The sequence below is a fragment of the Lampetra planeri genome, chromosome 74 (genome assembly GCF_965212315.1).
Source record: "Lampetra planeri chromosome 74, kcLamPlan1.2.h2, whole genome shotgun sequence".
NCBI classification, from domain to species: Eukaryota; Metazoa; Chordata; class Hyperoartia; order Petromyzontiformes; family Petromyzontidae; genus Lampetra; species Lampetra planeri.
Window position 1 is genome coordinate 253,130 of NC_136179.1, and position 19,373 is coordinate 272,502.

At 45.3% G+C, this 19,373-nt stretch overlaps 1 protein-coding gene across 1 annotated transcript in view; it reads left to right on the plus strand.

Moving 5' to 3' along the window:
• The first annotated feature begins 2,155 nt into the window (after positions 1-2,155).
• Positions 2,156-19,373, plus strand: part of LOC144737793 (uncharacterized) — a 37,497-nt gene continuing 20,279 nt past the window's right edge. Inside the window, exons 1-9 of the mRNA XM_078620660.1 lie at positions 2,156-3,906; positions 5,026-5,229; positions 6,004-6,222; positions 9,223-9,360; positions 10,388-10,569; positions 12,387-12,590; positions 13,760-13,925; positions 17,873-18,077; positions 18,966-19,182. Of these exons, the coding sequence (XP_078476786.1) occupies positions 2,196-3,906; positions 5,026-5,229; positions 6,004-6,222; positions 9,223-9,360; positions 10,388-10,569; positions 12,387-12,590; positions 13,760-13,925; positions 17,873-18,077; positions 18,966-19,182 (3,246 nt within the window). The 5' untranslated portion in view covers positions 2,156-2,195. The remainder of the gene's footprint in view (positions 3,907-5,025; positions 5,230-6,003; positions 6,223-9,222; positions 9,361-10,387; positions 10,570-12,386; positions 12,591-13,759; positions 13,926-17,872; positions 18,078-18,965; positions 19,183-19,373) is intronic.

The following is a 19,373-nucleotide window of genomic DNA, read 5'->3' on the forward strand; positions in this document are numbered from 1 at the left end:
ATGTCTCTCTCATTACAACACCAGATGTCTCTCTCATGACATCACCAGATGTCTCTCTCATTACAACACCAGATGTCTCTCTCATTACAACACCAGATGTCTCTCTCATGACATCACCAGATGTCTCTCTCATTACAACACCAGATGTCTCTCTCATTACAACACCAGATGTCTCTCTCATTACAACACCAGATGTCTCTTTCATTACAACACCAGATGTCTCTCTCATTACATCACCAGATGTCTCTCTCATTACATCACCAGATGTCTCTCTCATCACATCACCAGATGTCTCCCTCATTACAACACCAGATGTCTCTCTCCTTACAACACCAGATGTCTCTCTCATGACAACACCAGATGTCTCCCTCATTACAACACCAGATGTCTCTCTCATTACAACACCAGATCTCTCTCTCATTACAACACCAGATGTCTCTCTCATTACAACACCAGATGTCTCTCTCATGACAACACCAGATGTATCTCTCATTACAACACCAGATGTCTCCCTCATTACAACACCAGATGTCTCTCTCATGACAACACCAGATGTCTCTCTCATTACAACACCAGATGTCTCTCTCATTACAACACCAGATCTCTCTCTCATTACAACACCAGATGTCTCTCTCATTACAACACCAGATGTCTCTCTCATGACAACACCAGATGTATCTCTCATTACAACACCAGATGTCTCCCTCATTACAACACCAGATGTCTCTCTCATTACATCACCAGATGTCTCTCTCATCACATCACCAGATGTCTCCCTCATCACAACACCAGATGTCTCTCTCATTACATCACCAGATGTCTCTCTCATCACATCACCAGATGTCTCTCTCATGACATCACCAGATGTCTCTCTCATTACAACACCAGATGTCTCTCTCATGACATCACCAGATGTCTCTCTCATTACAACACCAGATGTCTCCCTCATTACATCACCAGATGTCTCTCTCATTACAACACCAGATGTCTTTCTCATTACAACACCAGATGTCTCTCTCATTACAACACCAGATGCCTCTTTCATTACAACACCAGATGTCTCCCTCATTACAACAACAGATGTCTCTCTCATTACAACACCAGATGTCTCTTTCATTACAACACCAGATGTCTCCCTCATTACAACACCAGAAGTCTCACTCGTTACAACACCAGATGTCTCTCTCATTACAACACCAGATGTCTCCCTCATTACAACACCAGATGTCTCCCTCATTACAACACCAGGTGTTTCTCTCATTACAACACCAGATGTCTCTCTCATTACAACACCAGATGTCTCTCTCATTACAACACCAGATGTCTCTCTCATGACATCACCAGATGTCTCCCTCATTACAGCACCAGATGTCTCTATCATTACAACACCAGGTGTCTCTCTCATTACAACACCAGATGTGTCTCTCATTACAACACCACATGTCTCTCTCATTACAACACCAGATGTCTCCCTCATTACAACACCAGATGTCTCTCTCATGACAACACCAGATGTCTCCCTCATTACAACACCAGATGTCTCCCTCATTACAACACCAGATGTCTCCCTCATTACAACACCAGATGTCTCTCTCATTACATCACCAGATGTCTCTCTCATTACAACACCAGATGTCTCTCTTATTACAACACCAGATGTCTCTCTCATTACAACACCAGATGTCTCTCTCATTACAACACCAGATATTTCCCTTATTTCAACACTAGATGTCTCTCTCATTACAACACCAGATTTTTCCCTCATTACAACACCAGATGTCTCTCTCATGACAACACCAGATGTCTCTCTCATTACAACACCAGATGTCTCTCTCATTACAACACCAGATCTCTCTCTCATTACAACACCAGATGTCTCTCTCATTACAACACCAGATGTCTCTCTCATGACAACACCAGATGTATCTCTCATTACAACACCAGATGTCTCCCTCATTACAACACCAGATGTCTCTCTCATTACATCACCAGATGTCTCTCTCATCACATCACCAGATGTCTCCCTCATTACAACACCAGATGTCTCTCTCATTACATCACCAGATGTCTCTCTCATCACATCACCAGATGTCTCTCTCATCACATCACCAGATGTCTCCCTCATTACAACACCAGATGTCTCTCTCATTACATCACCAGATGTCTCTCTCATCACATCACCAGATGTCTCTCTCATGACATCACCAGATGTCTCTCTCATTACAACACCAGATGTCTCTCTCATGACATCACCAGATGTCTCTCTCATTACAACACCAGATGTCTCCCTCATTACATCACCAGATGTCTCTCTCATTACAACACCAGATGTCTCTCTCATTACAACACCAGATGTCTCTCTCATTACAACACCAGATGTCTCTTTCATCACAACACCAGATGTCTCCCTCATTACAACACCAGATGTCTCTCTCATTACATCACCAGATGTCTCTCTCATCACATCACCAGATGTCTCCCTCATTACAACACCAGATGTCTCTCTCCTTACAACACCAGATGTCTCTCTCATGACAACACCAGATGTCTCCCTCATTACAACACCAGATGTCTCTCTCATTACAACACCAGATGTCTCCCTCATTACAACACCAGACGTCTCCCTCATTACAACACCAGATGTCTCTCTCATTACAACACCAGATGTCTTTCTCATTACAACACCAGATGTCTCTCTCATGACATCACTAGATGTCTCCCTCATTACAACTCCAGATGTCTCTCTCATTACAACACCAGATGTCTCCCTCATTACAACACCAGATGTCTCCCTCATTACAACACCAGATGTCTCTCTCATCACATCATCAGATGTCTCTCTCATCACATCACCAGATGTCTCCCTCATTACAACACCAGATGTCTCTCTCATTACAACACCAGATGTCTCTCTCATGACAACACCAGATGTCTCTCTCATTACAACACCAGATGTCTCTCTCATGACATCACCAGATGTCTCTCTCATCACATCACCAGATGTCTCCCTCATTACAACACCAGATGTCTCTCTCATTACAACACCAGATGTCTCTCTCATGACAACACCAGATGTCTCTCTCATTACAGCACCAGATGTCTCTCTCATGACATCACCAGATGTCTCCCTCATTACAACACCAGATGTTTCTCTCGTGACATCACCAGATGTCTCTCTCATTACAACACCAGATGTCTCTCTCATTACAACACCAGATGTCTCTCTCATTACAACACCAGATGTCTCTTTCATTACAACACCAGATGTCTCCCTCATTACAACACCAGACGTTTCCCTCATTACAACACCAGATGTCTCTCTCATTACAACACCAGATGTCTCTCTCATTACAACACCAGATGTCTCTCTCATGGCATCACTAGATGTCTCCCTCATTACAACACCAGATGTCTCTCTCATTACAACACCAGATGTCTCTCTCATTATAACACCAGATGTCTCTCTCATGACAACAACAGATGTCTCCCTCATTACAACACCAGATGTCTCCCTCATTACAACACCAGATGTCTCTCTCATTACATCACCAGATGTCTCTCTCATTACAACACCAGATGTCTCTCTCATTACATCACCAGATGTCTCTCTCATTACAACACCAGATGTCTCTCTCATTACAACACCAGATGTCTCTCTCATTACAACACCAGATGTCTCTCTCATTACAACACCAGATGTCTCTCTCATTACAACACCAGATGTCTCTCTCATTACAACATCAGATGTCTCTCCCATTACCACGTCACGTGATCCTCCCATTACAACGCCAGGGGTCCCTCCCATGACACATACAGCGGTCACGGTACCACCTGTGATGTCATCAGGAATTACCTCAGCCACGGTGTCTCCCAATGCCTGCAAAGAAGGCAGCTCCCCCATACAATGTGAGTCGAGGATGTGGGTCAGTTTTGAGGCTGTGTGTGAGTGGAGAGGATGTGGGTGAGTTTCGATTTAAAGCTTTCGTGACTGCAGGGATTCATATTCTTTGTTCTTTCAGTAAAGTCGCGTATAAGGGAAATAATAAAAGAATGAAAATAATTTCTATTTAAAGCTTTCGTGACTGCAGGGATTCATCTTTGGATGGCTGCTTGCGTTGTGGCCGAAACGTCGTGAGAATTGTATTTGATTATGTTTTATTTTTATTATTTTATTATTTCCCTTTTACGTGACTTTACCAAAAGAACCAAGAAGATAATAAAAAGAAAACATAATAAAATAAAATTCTCACGACGTTTCGGCCACAACACAAGCAGCCGTCCTCAGAACAGAGCTGTTTTTCCGACAGCTCTGTTCTTCACCTGAGGACGGCTGCTTGTGTTGTGGCCGAAACGTCGTGATAATTGTCTTTTATTATGTTGTATTTTTATTATTTTATTATTTCCCTTCTACGTAATTTTACCGAAAGAACCAAGAAGATGTGGATGAATGTTTATGATGTGTCAATATAGATGATGTGGATCAGTGTAGAGGCTGTGGGCCAGTGTAGAGGCTGTGGGTTAGCATTGTGGCTGTGGGTTCCTGTTGAGACTGTGGGTTTGTGTTGAGGCTGTGGCGCAGTGTTGATGAGAGACAAAATACATTCTCGAATTAAACTGTATTCTTCAATTGTGAGTATCGCTAAACAATTCGTAATAAATACCCAAGGAAAACGTGGTATAAATTACCCAAGAGCTGTGCTCTGAATTGTGGCCTATAATTTATATTTCCACGTTCTATACAAACGTGGGGATGGAAAGGAATGTCTGCATGGCATGACTACAGCAATGCAGATGCATATCCAATAACAGAAAAGGGGTAGCTCTGTGGATTATGATTGATAGTTTGGTTCATGGCCTTTGGCTTTTCTGGCCTGGGATGGGATATATGGATTTGAACATGGTTAATGTTTGAGGGCTAGGATCATTGGTTAGGGACACTGTATCTGAGCATGCAGTTATTACCACGCATCGGACGAAAATGACAGCTGCTGTTTCTTTGTGTTTTGGCGCGCGTCTTCCAAAAAGGGAGAGACGTAACTCCGAGTCTTGCCAGCCTCAATGAGGGATACAACGTGAACCTGACTATGGCCGGGTCAGATGTGGCACCGGAATCAGTGATGTGGTGGAAGGACGGCACGGTGGTGGTCAATGGAATCGTGTTCACTCCGGGCTTCGTGCCTGGAATAGGACCCATGCTCATAATGAAAGGCATCAACAAAAACCACCAGGGTGAGAGGAGGAGTACTGTGTGCTATATTGAGTGTGCGAGTGTGTGTATATTGTGTGTATATGTGTCTGCGGTAGTGGAGCGTTTACCGCACTTTGCTACAAACCCGGCGACCTGATTACAATTCTCCCTCATGTCCAACTTCAGTGACGATTATCTGAACCGGTCCTGGCCTCCCGTAAGTTCACTCAACATTTACAAGATTGTAAATGTTGTGGCTTGGCTCTCTTGTAAATGTTGTGGCTTGACTCTCCAACACACCGGTGTGCTGTATTAGTGACGAATTGGCATGTTCTGTTTAAGTGGCAACCCTTACTAGTTGGCTGTGTCGGGTGGTGGCGGGTTTTAACGACACATTTATATATTTACACGATCTAACCCAAAATACCTCTATTATGGATGATATTGGTCGCGAAAACCTGTTTATGCTCTCCGGGGGATCTTTGTCTAATACCATTTGTCTAACACCATTTGAGACTAGGCTCCAAAGAAGGCTGTCTCTGGTGTGGACCAATCAGTTTCAAAGACAATGCACATACTGTCGGAACATGTTTTCTGTTGTTTGCATATTCACCACAAGTTTATGTGGTTAATGAAGACATGATTCCTTGCTAAGGTTTCAGTTTGGTGTTTCAACATCTTAACACATGTTTCATTGCCAGAAAGGGGAAATACCTATTATCATAGTGCCAGTCTTTATTGGTGCTACTCGCTAATGGCACTTGCCCCAACAGTTTGTTGAAAGCGACATGGTGGACCTTTGTCTTTGTGCGCAGGAGTCTATTCTTGCGAGGCTTGTGTGGGAAACCTCCTGGTCATCGGGAACGTGACATTGCCAACCATCCTTGCGGTGCCAGTTGTGCACATCGAACGAAGCTCTCCACCACAAATCAGCATCGCGTGCAGTGAGCCCACGACCCTGACCTGCTGCTTGACATCACTGGAGGGAAATGTGACGGTAACGTGGAAGAAAGGACCAGTCCCAACATCATCAGGTTTGCATCCATTTCTCTATTGTTCGCAATGGTGTATTTAAATGTACACAACAGACGATGGTGGCCTTGTGTCTTTTTGGCCTTGTGGGCACCGTGGTGACAATATGTTAATTACCTTATCTAGTGTACAGGAGGTCGTTTGTTCGATCCACACCCTGACACCTGTATATTTGGATTTTGCATCTTCTCCCCGTGGTCGTGCGGATTTTTCTCCGGGTTCTTTGGCTTTTGCTTCCACATTTATAAGCAACATGCATTTTGATTATTTGGCTGCTATAAATTCCCACGTGATTATCCACTTTATTGAGCTACCATTTATGTTTGGGTCACTTCTGTAAAAGAGCCATATAGCTCAGGGTGCGTTACCTGGTAAAATAAATTAAAGTTTAAATAGTGTCGTAGTAGTCTCGCCTCTTCTGTCCACCCAGTGATGCTATAAATTGATATAGCGCGTTTGGGTCAATTGGCAGGTCGATTGTGGTGGATATAAAGTGTGGATACTTTCCTCTCTTCCAAGGCCGTCTGGCCAGCGTGGAAGAAAAGTTAAAAAATACCCCCTCGATCATGCCTCCCTGGAGCTTCGCCTAATTGGAGGCACTTCCTCCAGCGGTGTCGTGAGCGGACGATGAAAAACAAACCCAAACTATTATTTTTTTCCAGGCAATGCCCACTGAGCTATATAACTCTTTTTCAGAAGCAACCTGGCTATCACAAATTATAGCTCAACGAAGTGGCTTATCATTATCACCTGGGAATTTATATCGGCAGCCAAATAATCTAAAAGCATGTTTCTACAGACTCATAGAAACCTATAGACCCACAGACACCCGTATTAAAACTATTTTATTTACCAGGTAAAGCCCACTGAGCTACAGTGAGGGAAAAAAGTATTTGATCCCCTGCTGATTTTGTACGTTTGCCCACTGACAAAAAAATTATCAGTCTATAATTTTAATGGTAGGTTTATTTGAACAGTGAGAGACAGAATAATAACAACAACAAAATCCAGAAAAACGCATGTCAAAAATGTTATAAATTGATTTGCATTTTAATGAGGGAAATAAGTATTTGACCCCCTTTCAATCAGAACGATTTCTGGCTCCCAGGTGTCTTTTATACAGATAACGAGCTGAGATTAGGAGCACACGCTTAAAGGGAGTGCTCCTAATCTCAGCTTGTTACCTGTACAAAAGACACCTGTTCACAGAAGCAATCAATCAGATTCCAAACTCTCCACCATGGCCAAGACCAAAGAGCTCTCCAAGGATGTCAGGGACAAGATTGTAGACCTACACAAGGCTGGAATGGGCTACAAGACCATCGCCAAGCAGCTTGGTGAGAAGGTGACAACAGTTGGTGCGATTATTCGCAAATGGAAGAAACACAAAAGAACTGTCAATCTCCCTCGGCCTGGGGCTCCATGCAAGATATCACCTCGTGGAGTTGCAATGATCATGAGAACGGTGAGGAATCAGCCCAGAACTACACGGGAGGCAGCTGGGACCATAGTCACCAAGAAAACAGTTGGCAACACACTACGCCGTGAAGGACTGAAATCCTGCAGTGCCCGCAAGGTCCCCCTGCTCAAGAAAGCACATACACATGCCCGTCTGAAGTTTGCCAATGAAAATCTGAATGATTCAGAGGACAACTGGGTGAAAGTGTTGTGGTCAGATGAGACCAAAATGGAGCTCTTTGGCATCAACTCAACTCGCCGTGTTTGGAGGAGGAGGAATGCTGCCTATGACCCCAACAACACCATCCCCAACCGTCAAACATGGAGGTGGAAACATTATGCTTTGGGGGTGTTTTTCTGCTAAAGGGACAGGACAACTTCACCGCATCAAAGGGATGATGTACCGTCAAATCTTGGGTGAGAACCTCCTTCCCTCAGCCAGGGCATTAAAAATGGGTCGTGGATGGGTATTCCAGCATGACAATGACCAAAAACACACGGCCAAGGCAACAAAGGAGTGGCTCAAGAAGAAGCACATTAAGGTCCTGGAGTGGCCTAGCCAGTCTCCAGACCTTAATCCCATAGAAAATCTGTGGAAGGAGCTGAAGGTTCGAGTTGCCAAACGTCAGCCTCGAAACCTTAATGACTTGGAGAAGATTTGCAAAAAGGAGTGGGACAAAATCCCTCCTGAGATGTGTGCAAACCTGGTGGCCAACTACAAGAAACGTCTGAACTCTGTGATTGCCAACAAAGGTTTTGCCACCAAGTACTACGTCATGTTTTGCAGAGGGGTCAAATACTTATTTCCCATTAAAATGCAAATGAATTCATAACATTTTTGACATGCGTTTTTCTGGATTTTGTTGTTGTTATTCTGTCTCTCACTGTTCAAATAAACCTACCATTAAAATTATAGACTGATCATTTCTTTGTCAGTGGGCAAACGTACACAATCAGCAGGGGATCAAATACTTTTTTCCCTCACTGTATATAGTTTATTTAGATGTGACATAGATATCACAAATGATTGCGTCACGAAATGGCTTATCACGTGTACATATATAGCTACCAAATACTCTAATCGCATGACTATGGGGAGAGACATGCAAACTCCAAATATAAATACTTCAGGATCGGGATCGAACCCACGACCTCCTGCATACTAGGCGAGGGATGTAACATCTCCTAGCCACTGTGGCGTGATTGCAGTGCTGCGCCTGTACCATATGTTGTATGTATGTTGTATGGATATTGTATTATGCATGTTGTATAAATATTGAACTTATTTCCCACCGTACATAGCCAACCATGCTAATCGGAGGTGCGGTGGAAGACCAACAAACAAAAAATGTGTTCTAAAGAAATGAGTTTCTAATCTAGATTATTTAAACGTGCATAGCTCCAGTGGCTTTCTAATATCAGATGGAAGAGTGTTCCAAATGACCACAAATGCATATCTAAACGTGCCGCGTGATGCAGTGACCGTCTTTGTTCGATGATACAAATGTTGCCTCCATCTCTCTATCTTTGTTGCGTGCTTTCAGTGACTGCCAAAAGCCTTTGTTCGAATTACACACATCCCATCAGAAACCCGTGCCAGGATACCGTATACACGTGTACATTCTCCAATGAAGCTGGTGCGACTTTGTATGCAATTCAAGTTAATTACATTCGGGCCAATGGTGAGTTATTCGTCTGCATTACACACCACACACATTTGTTCAAAGTTTTCAAAACTGTTATTGTCATATTTGGGTTGGAGCACCCAGTATCTGTCTGCTGCGTCTGATAGATTTAAATGTTCAGTCGCCTCCCTATCACTCTTCTATCGCTGCTACCGTGGTTACTGTTCACCCGAACGTCACTTTTATTCTCCACCAATGTTGAGAATTCGGTCTATCAGACTGTCTACCTCATCCACACCTGCACCACACTGCCGGTCACAACACATTCACTTACTCACTAACTCACTCACCCAACCATCCACGCACTCACCCACCAACGCACTCACCAACCCACCCACCCACGCACTCACCCACCCACCCACTTACTCACCCACTCACTCACCCAATCACCCACTCACCCACTCACTCACTCAGCGCAGTCATCAATGACTCACACAGAAACCCATAAACTCACATAGAAAACCATAGACTCAATGGTTGTGAGTTTACGGTCTGAGCCCGGTCACCAATGACTGCACAAAACTCCCATCATATTTAATTTGGTTCTTCACTTTGGATAAATTCCATCTTTGATCATTCAAATATTGGTGTGACATTTAAGCATCGAACATTGCTCTCATTTAGCATGGCGTGTGGTAATGTGCTTCCCTCTACTATGTGCTGATCAGAGTGTAAAATAAATAAGGAGCCTCAGAGGGAGCTCTTGCGATATCCGCTTCTGTGAGCCATCCTGTTTCGACCAGAGCATAATTTGAAGAAGAATGAATATCAGAGGTAGCTCTGTGATATCCACTTGTGTGGACCAGAATGCCACTTGAAGAAGAACGGACCTCTAAATAAGCTCTGCAATATCCGCTTTTGTGGGCTTTTCTCCAAAAGGCTTCCTCCCGTCTCGTGGCATGATGCCTAGACACCCAATCAGCCTCATAATCCAGAGAGTGAGCCACCACCGCCACAAACAAAACCAACCACAACCCCAAAGTGAGTGCATCTGGCTCCGCTGTCTCACCATTTTGCCTTTCAGATAAAACGTGCCCCTCGAACGACCCATGGCCGGAGACGAAGAGGAATGGAATCGCGCACGTCAGCTGCCCTTCGGGCTCCAGGGGCACTGCCCTGCGGCGCTGCTTGGTCGACGGCGTCTGGGGTGAGGTCTTCAAGAACTGCACCTCAAAGCGGTTCACCGACTTCAAAGGCAAAGTGCAGGTCTGTGTTTGCACGTGTTGTGCGTTCGCTCGCCAACACGTTAGCACGCTACTGACCGTAGCACTGGCGTCAACGCTGGCGTCAACGCTGGCACCAATGCTGGAACTAACTCTGACACCAACGCTGGCACTCGCCAACATCAATGGGGGGACGCTGACCCCAGATACTGACCCCAGACGCTGACACAGATGCTGACCTAGTCGTTAACCCCAGACACTGACCCCAGACACTGACCCCAGATGTTGACCCCAGACACTGACCCCAGACACTGACCCCTGACACTTACCCCAGATGATGATCCAGACACTGATGCAGATGCTGACCTAAATACTGGCCACAGACGCTGACCCCAGATGCTGACCCTAGACGCTGACCTCAGATGTTGACCCATATGCTGACTCCAGACACTCATCCCAGACGCTCACCCCAGACACTGACCCCAGATTCTGATCCCACCCACCCCAGATGCTGAATCCAGATGCTGACTCCAGAGCTGACCTCAGACACTGACCCCAGATGCTGACCCATCTCACCCCAGATGCTAACCTCAACCACTGACCCAAATGCTGACCAAGACGCTGACCCAGATACTGACCCAGATGCTGAACAGACACTGACCCCAGACACTGACCCAAACCATAACTGTGGCACAGCCCACAATATAGCACTGACTCTGTTCCTAACTCCAGCATGGACCCAAACAGTAGACACTAGTCCTAACCCTAACCCGAGCACAAACACTAAACCTAACCTTAATCCAAAATCTAACCCTAACTTAGCATCTGCACTAATCACCGCACTAGTCCTACAGTAACTGTAACAACTAACCCCAACACTGACCATAACCCAAGTTCTAGCCTCAATACTCACCTTAACATAAATCCCTAAACCTATCTCTGTAGCTAGGTTTGGTGGATCATCGTATAAATGTTGTAAAACTCCTTTTCCATAGGCGTCGAGGAGAAGCCATACCCTGGCTCGCCAGAAGAAGGCGGCGGCACAGCAAGCTAATTAATTTCTGTCGGTTTCCATCTGTACGGGGATATAGAGCATTGCCTCCTCGCAGACATGCATGCATGCTTCTTCTCCCTCCCACTTGTACAACGTACACACATGACTTATCAATTAGCTGGAAATATTTTCAAGTGAAAAAAAATACACAACGCAGGGTTCCTTTGACTCGTCTTATCTTATATTTATATAACGCCTTTATCCAAGGCGCTTTACAAGGGTTATAAATGGTACAATCAGGTTAGATAAAGGTTAGATAAAGGTGATATGGTGACTTATGACTCAGTGTGGCTCTCTTGCGTGGGTAAATACAGCAGTGCCTCATTTAACGCACTAGTAGCTGTGGACGAGTTCTTGCAAAGTGCCCCCGCTAAGGGAAACATTTCCCTATAAATATTGTAACGATAAAGTTTGGAGAGATACGATGTGCTACTACGCACGAGATAGCGGAACAAATAACTGAGGGTACACCACCGAGCTACTATATCATTCTGCATTACTGTATCATTCCATGTATTGTATGGTACCGTTCAGCCTTGTAGCTCAAGAAAGTAGTTCGTCATTGATCACGTCATAATGGCACGTTCTATGTTATAACGGTGCACATTCCGCGTTATATCGGCGCACGTTCCGCGTTGTCTGAAGTGTTCCGAAATGGAAGAACCGCATCATAACGATAACGCGTCAAGCAAGGACTCACCATAGAAGTGAAATTAATTAATGGCAACAACAATTAAGTAACTAACCCCTGGAACAAACCATAACCAGGACCCTATATCCCTCTCCCCTTTTGTTGAGATGGGCAGCTAATGGAGGACGGCATCGGGAACACCACAGAGGTGGTTCCAGAATTTCTGGCAGAGCTGAAGACGGTCATGCAGGTACCAGAGCCCAGCAGCGCGGAACCGACCCTGCTGATAGGGGATGTGCGTTCGGCCCATGCCTCCCTGGACAAGATCATACACGTGGCGTCAGTTAGATATCTCCGGTTCAACAAGGTCATGTCCAAGGTGAGCTCTGGAGGAATAGGAGGAGGGAAATCATAGAGGATGAGGAGGGAGGAGTCTATGGGCGGTGTTGAGTCTATGGGCGGTATTGAGTCTATAGGCGGTGTTGAGTCCACGGGCGGTGTGGAGATTGGGCAAAGGGAGAAGGACGGAAAGAGAGAGACAGACAGAAGTGTGGGAACGATTAGGATGAGAGGAGGGGACATGGAAGGGAATGAGAGGCGAGATGCAGTGGGGCGAGATGCAGTGGGGCAAGGCCATGGAGAGATTTAAAGACTTGCATCAGATATTTGAGAAGAGGACGGTGGAGTCAATGGGAAGCCAGTGGAGTTAAAAGAGGAGAATTAAAGGCAAAATTGAAAATAACTCGGGCATGACAAGTATTTTTAATTTGGAGTGATGGCAGAGGCACGGAGGCCAAAAATAAGAAGGGGATTGCAGGAGTCCAGACGGATAGAGATCACAGAATGAACCAAGAGTTTGGCTGCAGAAATTTAGATGAGAGGACAGATTTTCCCGATGCTGAATAGATGAAAGCAACAGATACAAGTAGTAGTGGAGATGTGGGTGGAACATGTGATGGAATAGTCAATGGTGACACCAAGGTTAAGGGTAGAGGAAGCAGCAGTGAGGGAGAGGCGATGGAAGGAGAAGGTTGGGTCGACAGGAGGAGAGCAAGAGGCCGGAAAGAAAATGATTGATGTTTTGGACGGATTGAGAGCTATGATCGTAATGGTAGGGGTAGTGATGGTGCTGGTGGTGATGATGATGGCGATTGTTGTGATGGTAGTGGTGATGGTGCTGATGGAGATGGTGATTATGATAGTAATGCTAGTGGTGATGGTGCTGGTGGTTGATGATGAATGTTATGATGGGAATGGTAGTATAGTGATGGTGCAGGTGGTGGTGGCGATGATGATGATGATTGTGATGGTAGTGTTGATGGTGCTGGTGGAGATGATGATTGTCCTGGTGGTAATGCTATTCGTAATAGTGCGAGTGATGATGATTATTGTTATGATGTAAGGTGCTGGTGCTGATGATGTTGATTGTTTTGATGGTAGTGGTGATGGTGTTGGCGGTGATGGTGCTGGCGGTGATGATGATCTTTATGGTGATGGTGTTGGTGGTGTTTACCGCGATGGCGCTGTTGTCTTGTATCACCAACACAGGATTTCCTAGACTCTGCAAGTAATCTGCTTGATGGGTCCGTAAAAGAATCCTGGTCGAAGTTGGATATCATGGACAGTATGGACAGCTCAAGCCTCCTCCAGACCACTGAGGACTTCATGCACCTCATTGATGCTGAGGCATTCTTCTCCAGTGCTAGGAACTTAGGTGGGGAAGGTTTGTTCACAGGCATTGAAGGTCATAGTCCAGAAATGTTTTTCTCTAAAGAATCTTGATTTGTTTTGTCGCTGTTTCAAATATTCTGGGGTCGTGCCTTGACTCAATGTGGGCAGAGGATGGGACTACCTGGGTAGTGGGTGGAGCTACCTGAGTAGGTGGAGCTGCCTGAGTAGTGGGTGGGGCTACCCGAGCAGTGGGTGGGGCTACTTGAGAAGTGAATGGGGCTACCTTATTAGTGGGTAGGGCTACCTGGGTAGTGAGTGGAGCTACTTGAGTAGTGGGTGGGGATATCTGAGTAGTGGGTGGGGCTACCTGAGTAGTGGGTGGAACCTATGTTTATTGGGTTTTGTAGCCGAGGTTTGTTCGTTCAAGCCTAGGTTTGGAGGTTCGTAGCCCAAGTTTATGGGTTCATAGTCCAGGTTTATGAGTTCATAGCCTAAGTGTATGGGTTCATAACCTAGATTGTGGGGTCATAGCCTAGGTTTGTGGGTTTATAGTCCAGGTTTATTGGTTCGGAGCCTAGGTTCGTGGGTTCGGAGCCTATGTTGCGGGTTCGTAGCCTAAGTTTGTTGCTTTGTCTTCGATGTTTGAGTTCGTAGCCTAGGTTTGTGGTTTGTCAGTCCAGGTTCATAGGTTTTTAGCCAAAGTTTGTGGGTTTGTAGTCTAGGTTTATGGATTCGTAGCCGATATTTTTTGGTATCAGTATAGGTTTATGGGTTCATAGCAAAGGTTTTTTGGTTTGTCGTCCAGGTTTAGGGATTCTTAGACTAGGTTTGTGGGTTTGTAGGCCAGATTTATGGGTTCATTAGCCTAGGTTTGTGGATTCATAGTCCAGGTTTGTGCGTTCGTTGTCTGAGTATCAGGATACTCAATCCAGTTGTTGCAAAAAGTAGGGTGTTCTTGGTGTAGCGCGCTGGTAGACGTTGTTTTCAAGTTGAGTGCACCATGAACACCCATCTCATACAAGGAAGGTATTGCGGTTTTTAAATTCACCCTAAATACGTAGTAGTTTATTTTCATATTTTTTAACTTAGGTGCGAACTTTGTACTGTTTTGTATATTTCAAACTTTCCGAATGAAATATATGACGTTTACTTCGTGAAACGCTCTGACAATTTCATTTTGAAGGACGTTATATCTTAAATAATAAAGTATGATTCATAGATAATATTACGCATTCTAACCCGACAAAACCTGATCATAAATGCAACATAAACTGTTGATATTCCTCCTTAGGGACATCGCTATTTAATCATTGACAGGCGAATCGTTGCACCATAGTAACCTTGTTTATTTTATATCTATATTTGCTCAAGGTGCTCTATAACATAGTTTAAAGTGGTAACAATACTAGAGTGATCTAGATGGCAAGTAATTTAGTGTTGCTGTGGTCGTGGTTGCTGTTGTTGCTATAGAGCTGTAGTTGTTGTAGAACTGTAGTTGTTGCTGTAGTTGCTGCTGATGCCATGCCCAGTTTGCTTTGATCAGCCGCTGAGAAATAGCCGTGCTGATCTTCCAGTCAGGCCAGTTGGTACAATACATTAAGTACATTAAAAGACCTTGGCACAACAGCATTATTCACGATTCCTGTTTCAACAATCACATCTGAACACGATATTTTGCAATTACAGACTGGGAAACAAAACAGGTAAAAACAGATAAAAACAGATAACAGAGAAATAACAGAGCGTCAACAATGCGAATGTGTTTACACGCCGGAGCACCACACCCACTACAATAATAACTACAGGCCAATTTCCATTTGACATTTGTCGAAAATAGTCGAGACACTGGTATGTCGTCAGCTTATGGCCTGTCTAGAGCAAAGCGGCCTCATTCCAAGCCTTCAAACAGCATATCGGCGTGGTCACTCAACCGAGACGGCCGTGCTGAAGGTCATCCACGACGCACTCATGGCAGCTCACCGTGGTGAAGTCATTCTCCTCTGATTACTAGACCTGTCTGCTGCGCTTGACACTGTTGACCACAACATCTTAGTAAGCCGACTTCGAACTGCTTATGGTATATAGGGTACCGTGCTTCCCTGGATTAAGTCCTTCATTACAGGTCGGACACAAAGGGTCAGCTTTGCCGATAACCTCTCACACAGGTTATCAGTGATGTGCGGTGTGCCACAGGGAAGTGTACTTGGCCTGGTGCTCTCCCTACTTTACACTGCTGATGTCATTGCCATCGCCCATCTTCACAGTATTGGCGTGCATTCAAAGGCTGATGACACACAACTTTAATTCCATCCGAAAGCTGACTCGTGCATCTCAGACATTCCACGCCTCATATTGTCTATCAATGACATAAAGAAATTGATGACATCAAACCATCTGAAGCTGCACTCGAATAAGACTAAATTCATACTCTTTAGGTCTTTCGAAAGACCCAAAGAGTATGCAATCTTGCAGTCACGAAAGCTTTAAGTCAACATTCAAGACTAAATTCATCGTACTGGGATTTCAGATTTCTAGAGTCAACCGTGTGTCTATCCAAATAGACGGCTGTGACATCCCAGTGTTGGATGCGGCAACATGCGTCCGTGTCCTTGTCGACAGCGAACTGACATTTGCCACTCACATCACGCGCTCGACTGGACAGTGATTCTACCAGCTTCAACAACTGCGCACAGTCCGTTGTGCTCTAACAGTGGAGACTGCGAGGATGTTCAAATACGCAAATATCATCAGCTGCATAGACTACCGCTACAGCATCATCGGCTGTGCCAGCGCTGTTCACCTGTGGCCACTCCAGTCGGTGTTAAATGCTGCAGCTCGTCTGATAGTTAGGACACAGAAATATTATCCGATCACGAGTTTGATCATTTATGAGCTGCAATGGCTACCTATTAAATATAGAATTGTGTATATATTATGCCTATTCGTCTTCAAGAGTCTCCATCAATCTGCTCTGTCCTATCTCGCCGATCAGTGCACTGCATACCAGCTTCAACAGACTCAAATTGACTCCGACTACGATCCACTGCTCGCTGCGACCTGCTGTACCCACATGTAAACCTCGTGCGATACAGCCAGAGCAGTTTCGGGGTCCCCGGCCCAAAGACCTGAAACACACGACCAACTCATGTTCGGGATCCATCCCTGAGGCTGAGCCAGGTCTGCAACAGACTCAAAACAGTGTTGTTCCAGAGAGCCTACTTCAATATATGATCAATGCGCATTCGTGATGAACTGGACACATAACAGTGCACAATAACAAATTGTATTAATAACTTACAATGCACGGGCCGAGGAATAAGTGACGGTATAAAGAGACATGTAAGGGTCACTTAAGGGCTATCGGGGAGGAACGGGAAGGAGCGGGGGGGGGGAAAGAAGAGGAGAATGGGCAAAGGAGAGGAGGTGACGCTTTGAGTAAGGGACAGGACATTAAGGAGGGGGACTGCTTAATGTACATAAGTGGTGTTGAATTTCGATTTAAAGCTTTTGTGACTGCAGGGATTCATCTTCTTGGTTCTTTCGGTAAAGTCACGTAGAAGGGAAGTAATAAAATAATAAAAATAAAAAGGCGCTGTCGCCTCGACAGACCTGGTTTTCACCTGAGGACGGATACTTGCGTTGTGGCCGAAACGTCGTGAGAATTATTTTATTATGTTTTATTTTTATTATTTTATTACTTCCCTTCTACGTGACTTTACCAAAAGAACTAAGAAGAAGTGGTGTTGAGTCAATGGATAGAGTTGAGTTTATGGGCAGTGTTAGTCTATGGGCAGTGCTGTGTCTATGGTGCAGTGCTGAGTCTGTGGACAGTGTGAGTTTATGGGCAGTGTTGAGTCTATGGGCAGTGTTGGTCGATGGGCAGTGTTGAGTCTATGGGTGGTGTTGAGTCTATGAGCAGTGTTGAGTCTATTGGCAATGGAGAAAATGTGATTGCTTATTTACAGGGGATTGTTTTGTTCCACTGCTCAGGTTCAAAGAAGAGCAGGGAAGACTTTAACCTGAGTTCCAGTAACATCTTGATGGCTGGCTCGCTGTACCGGGCGAGTGAGACACCCACGGCGTATCACCAGGAGTTCAAGGTGGACGGGCGGACATCGTCCGTTTCCATTGACAGCAAGGCCATCTCAAAACTCAACGAAAACTCCAACCTGACCATCACCAGCATGGCCTTCACGTGAGTGATGAACCCCAATACAAACACGGGCGTGAACAAGAGCCATAAAACTAACTCTCACGACAATACTAACTCTGATCATAACACTAGCACTGACCATAACTGTAACCCTAAATGTAACCATAACACTTGCACGGACCCGTACAGACAACAGCACTAACACTGTCAGAAAACACGAATGCTATCATATCACTAACATGAGCACTAGCCTTAACGATGACCCCAACACTCACATGGTTAAACAAACCCAAATATGAGGCCTAACTCTAACCTTAGCCCTACCATAACACTAGCCCTAACACTAACTTCAATTGTAACCCTAACAATAATGCTAACCCTAACATAAGCACAAATCCTAACCCCAGGGCTAACACTAACCCAAACTCTAATGCTAAAATTAAAATGAACCGTAACAGTAATCCTAATACCAAAACTGAAAATAACACCAACCCTAAAACTGGCACAACCTCTGACCATCACCAGCATGGCATTCACGTGTCATGAATCCACACATTGCATTCGTCGTAACCTTACATGAGCCATAACCTTAACACCAACATAAGCGACAACTAAAGCTCCAACTAATGTGACAACACAAATCAATGAGGGCGCGGGACAGTGGTGGAGAGAGTACGGAGGGGGTGGTGTAGAATGGAGACAGCACTGAGGGAGCAGGGGCAAACTAGCTAACAGCTGTCCCTGTGTGTCACTACCCCAGGTAACAGGTGTCCCTGTGTGTCACTGCCCCAGGTAACAGATGTTCCTGTGTGTCATTGTCCCAGCTAACAACTGTCCCTGTGTGTCACTGCCCCAGGTAACAGATGTTGATGTGTGCCACTGTTCCAGCTAATAGCTATCCCTGTGCTCTGCTGTACCTGCATCCCACAGGACGCTGTCGGACCTCCTCCCCCTGCGGCTGGCTCCGGGCCTAGCGAGCCAGGCATCGTCTGGCCCTCCGCATTTGGGGAGCCTGGTTTTGAGCACCGTGCTTAACAGAGCTCAGGGAGGGGGCAGCTCTGGCATCTCCATGAATCTGGGACTGAGAGGGGTCGGGGCAGGGGCCCCCCTCACAGCAACCCCCCACTGCTCCTTCTGGGACTTCAAGGTGAGACGCCAGTCGACAGTGGGTGGGAGGAGGGTATTTTGATACGGCTATCACTGAACTAAAACTATTTTATTTTACCAGGTAAGGCCCAACTGAGCTATGTGGCCCTGCCACAACAAAGTGGCATGTAGTGTGGAAATATATATCAGTCAAATACTCTTAACGCATGTTGATTCTAAATGTGGAGGGGA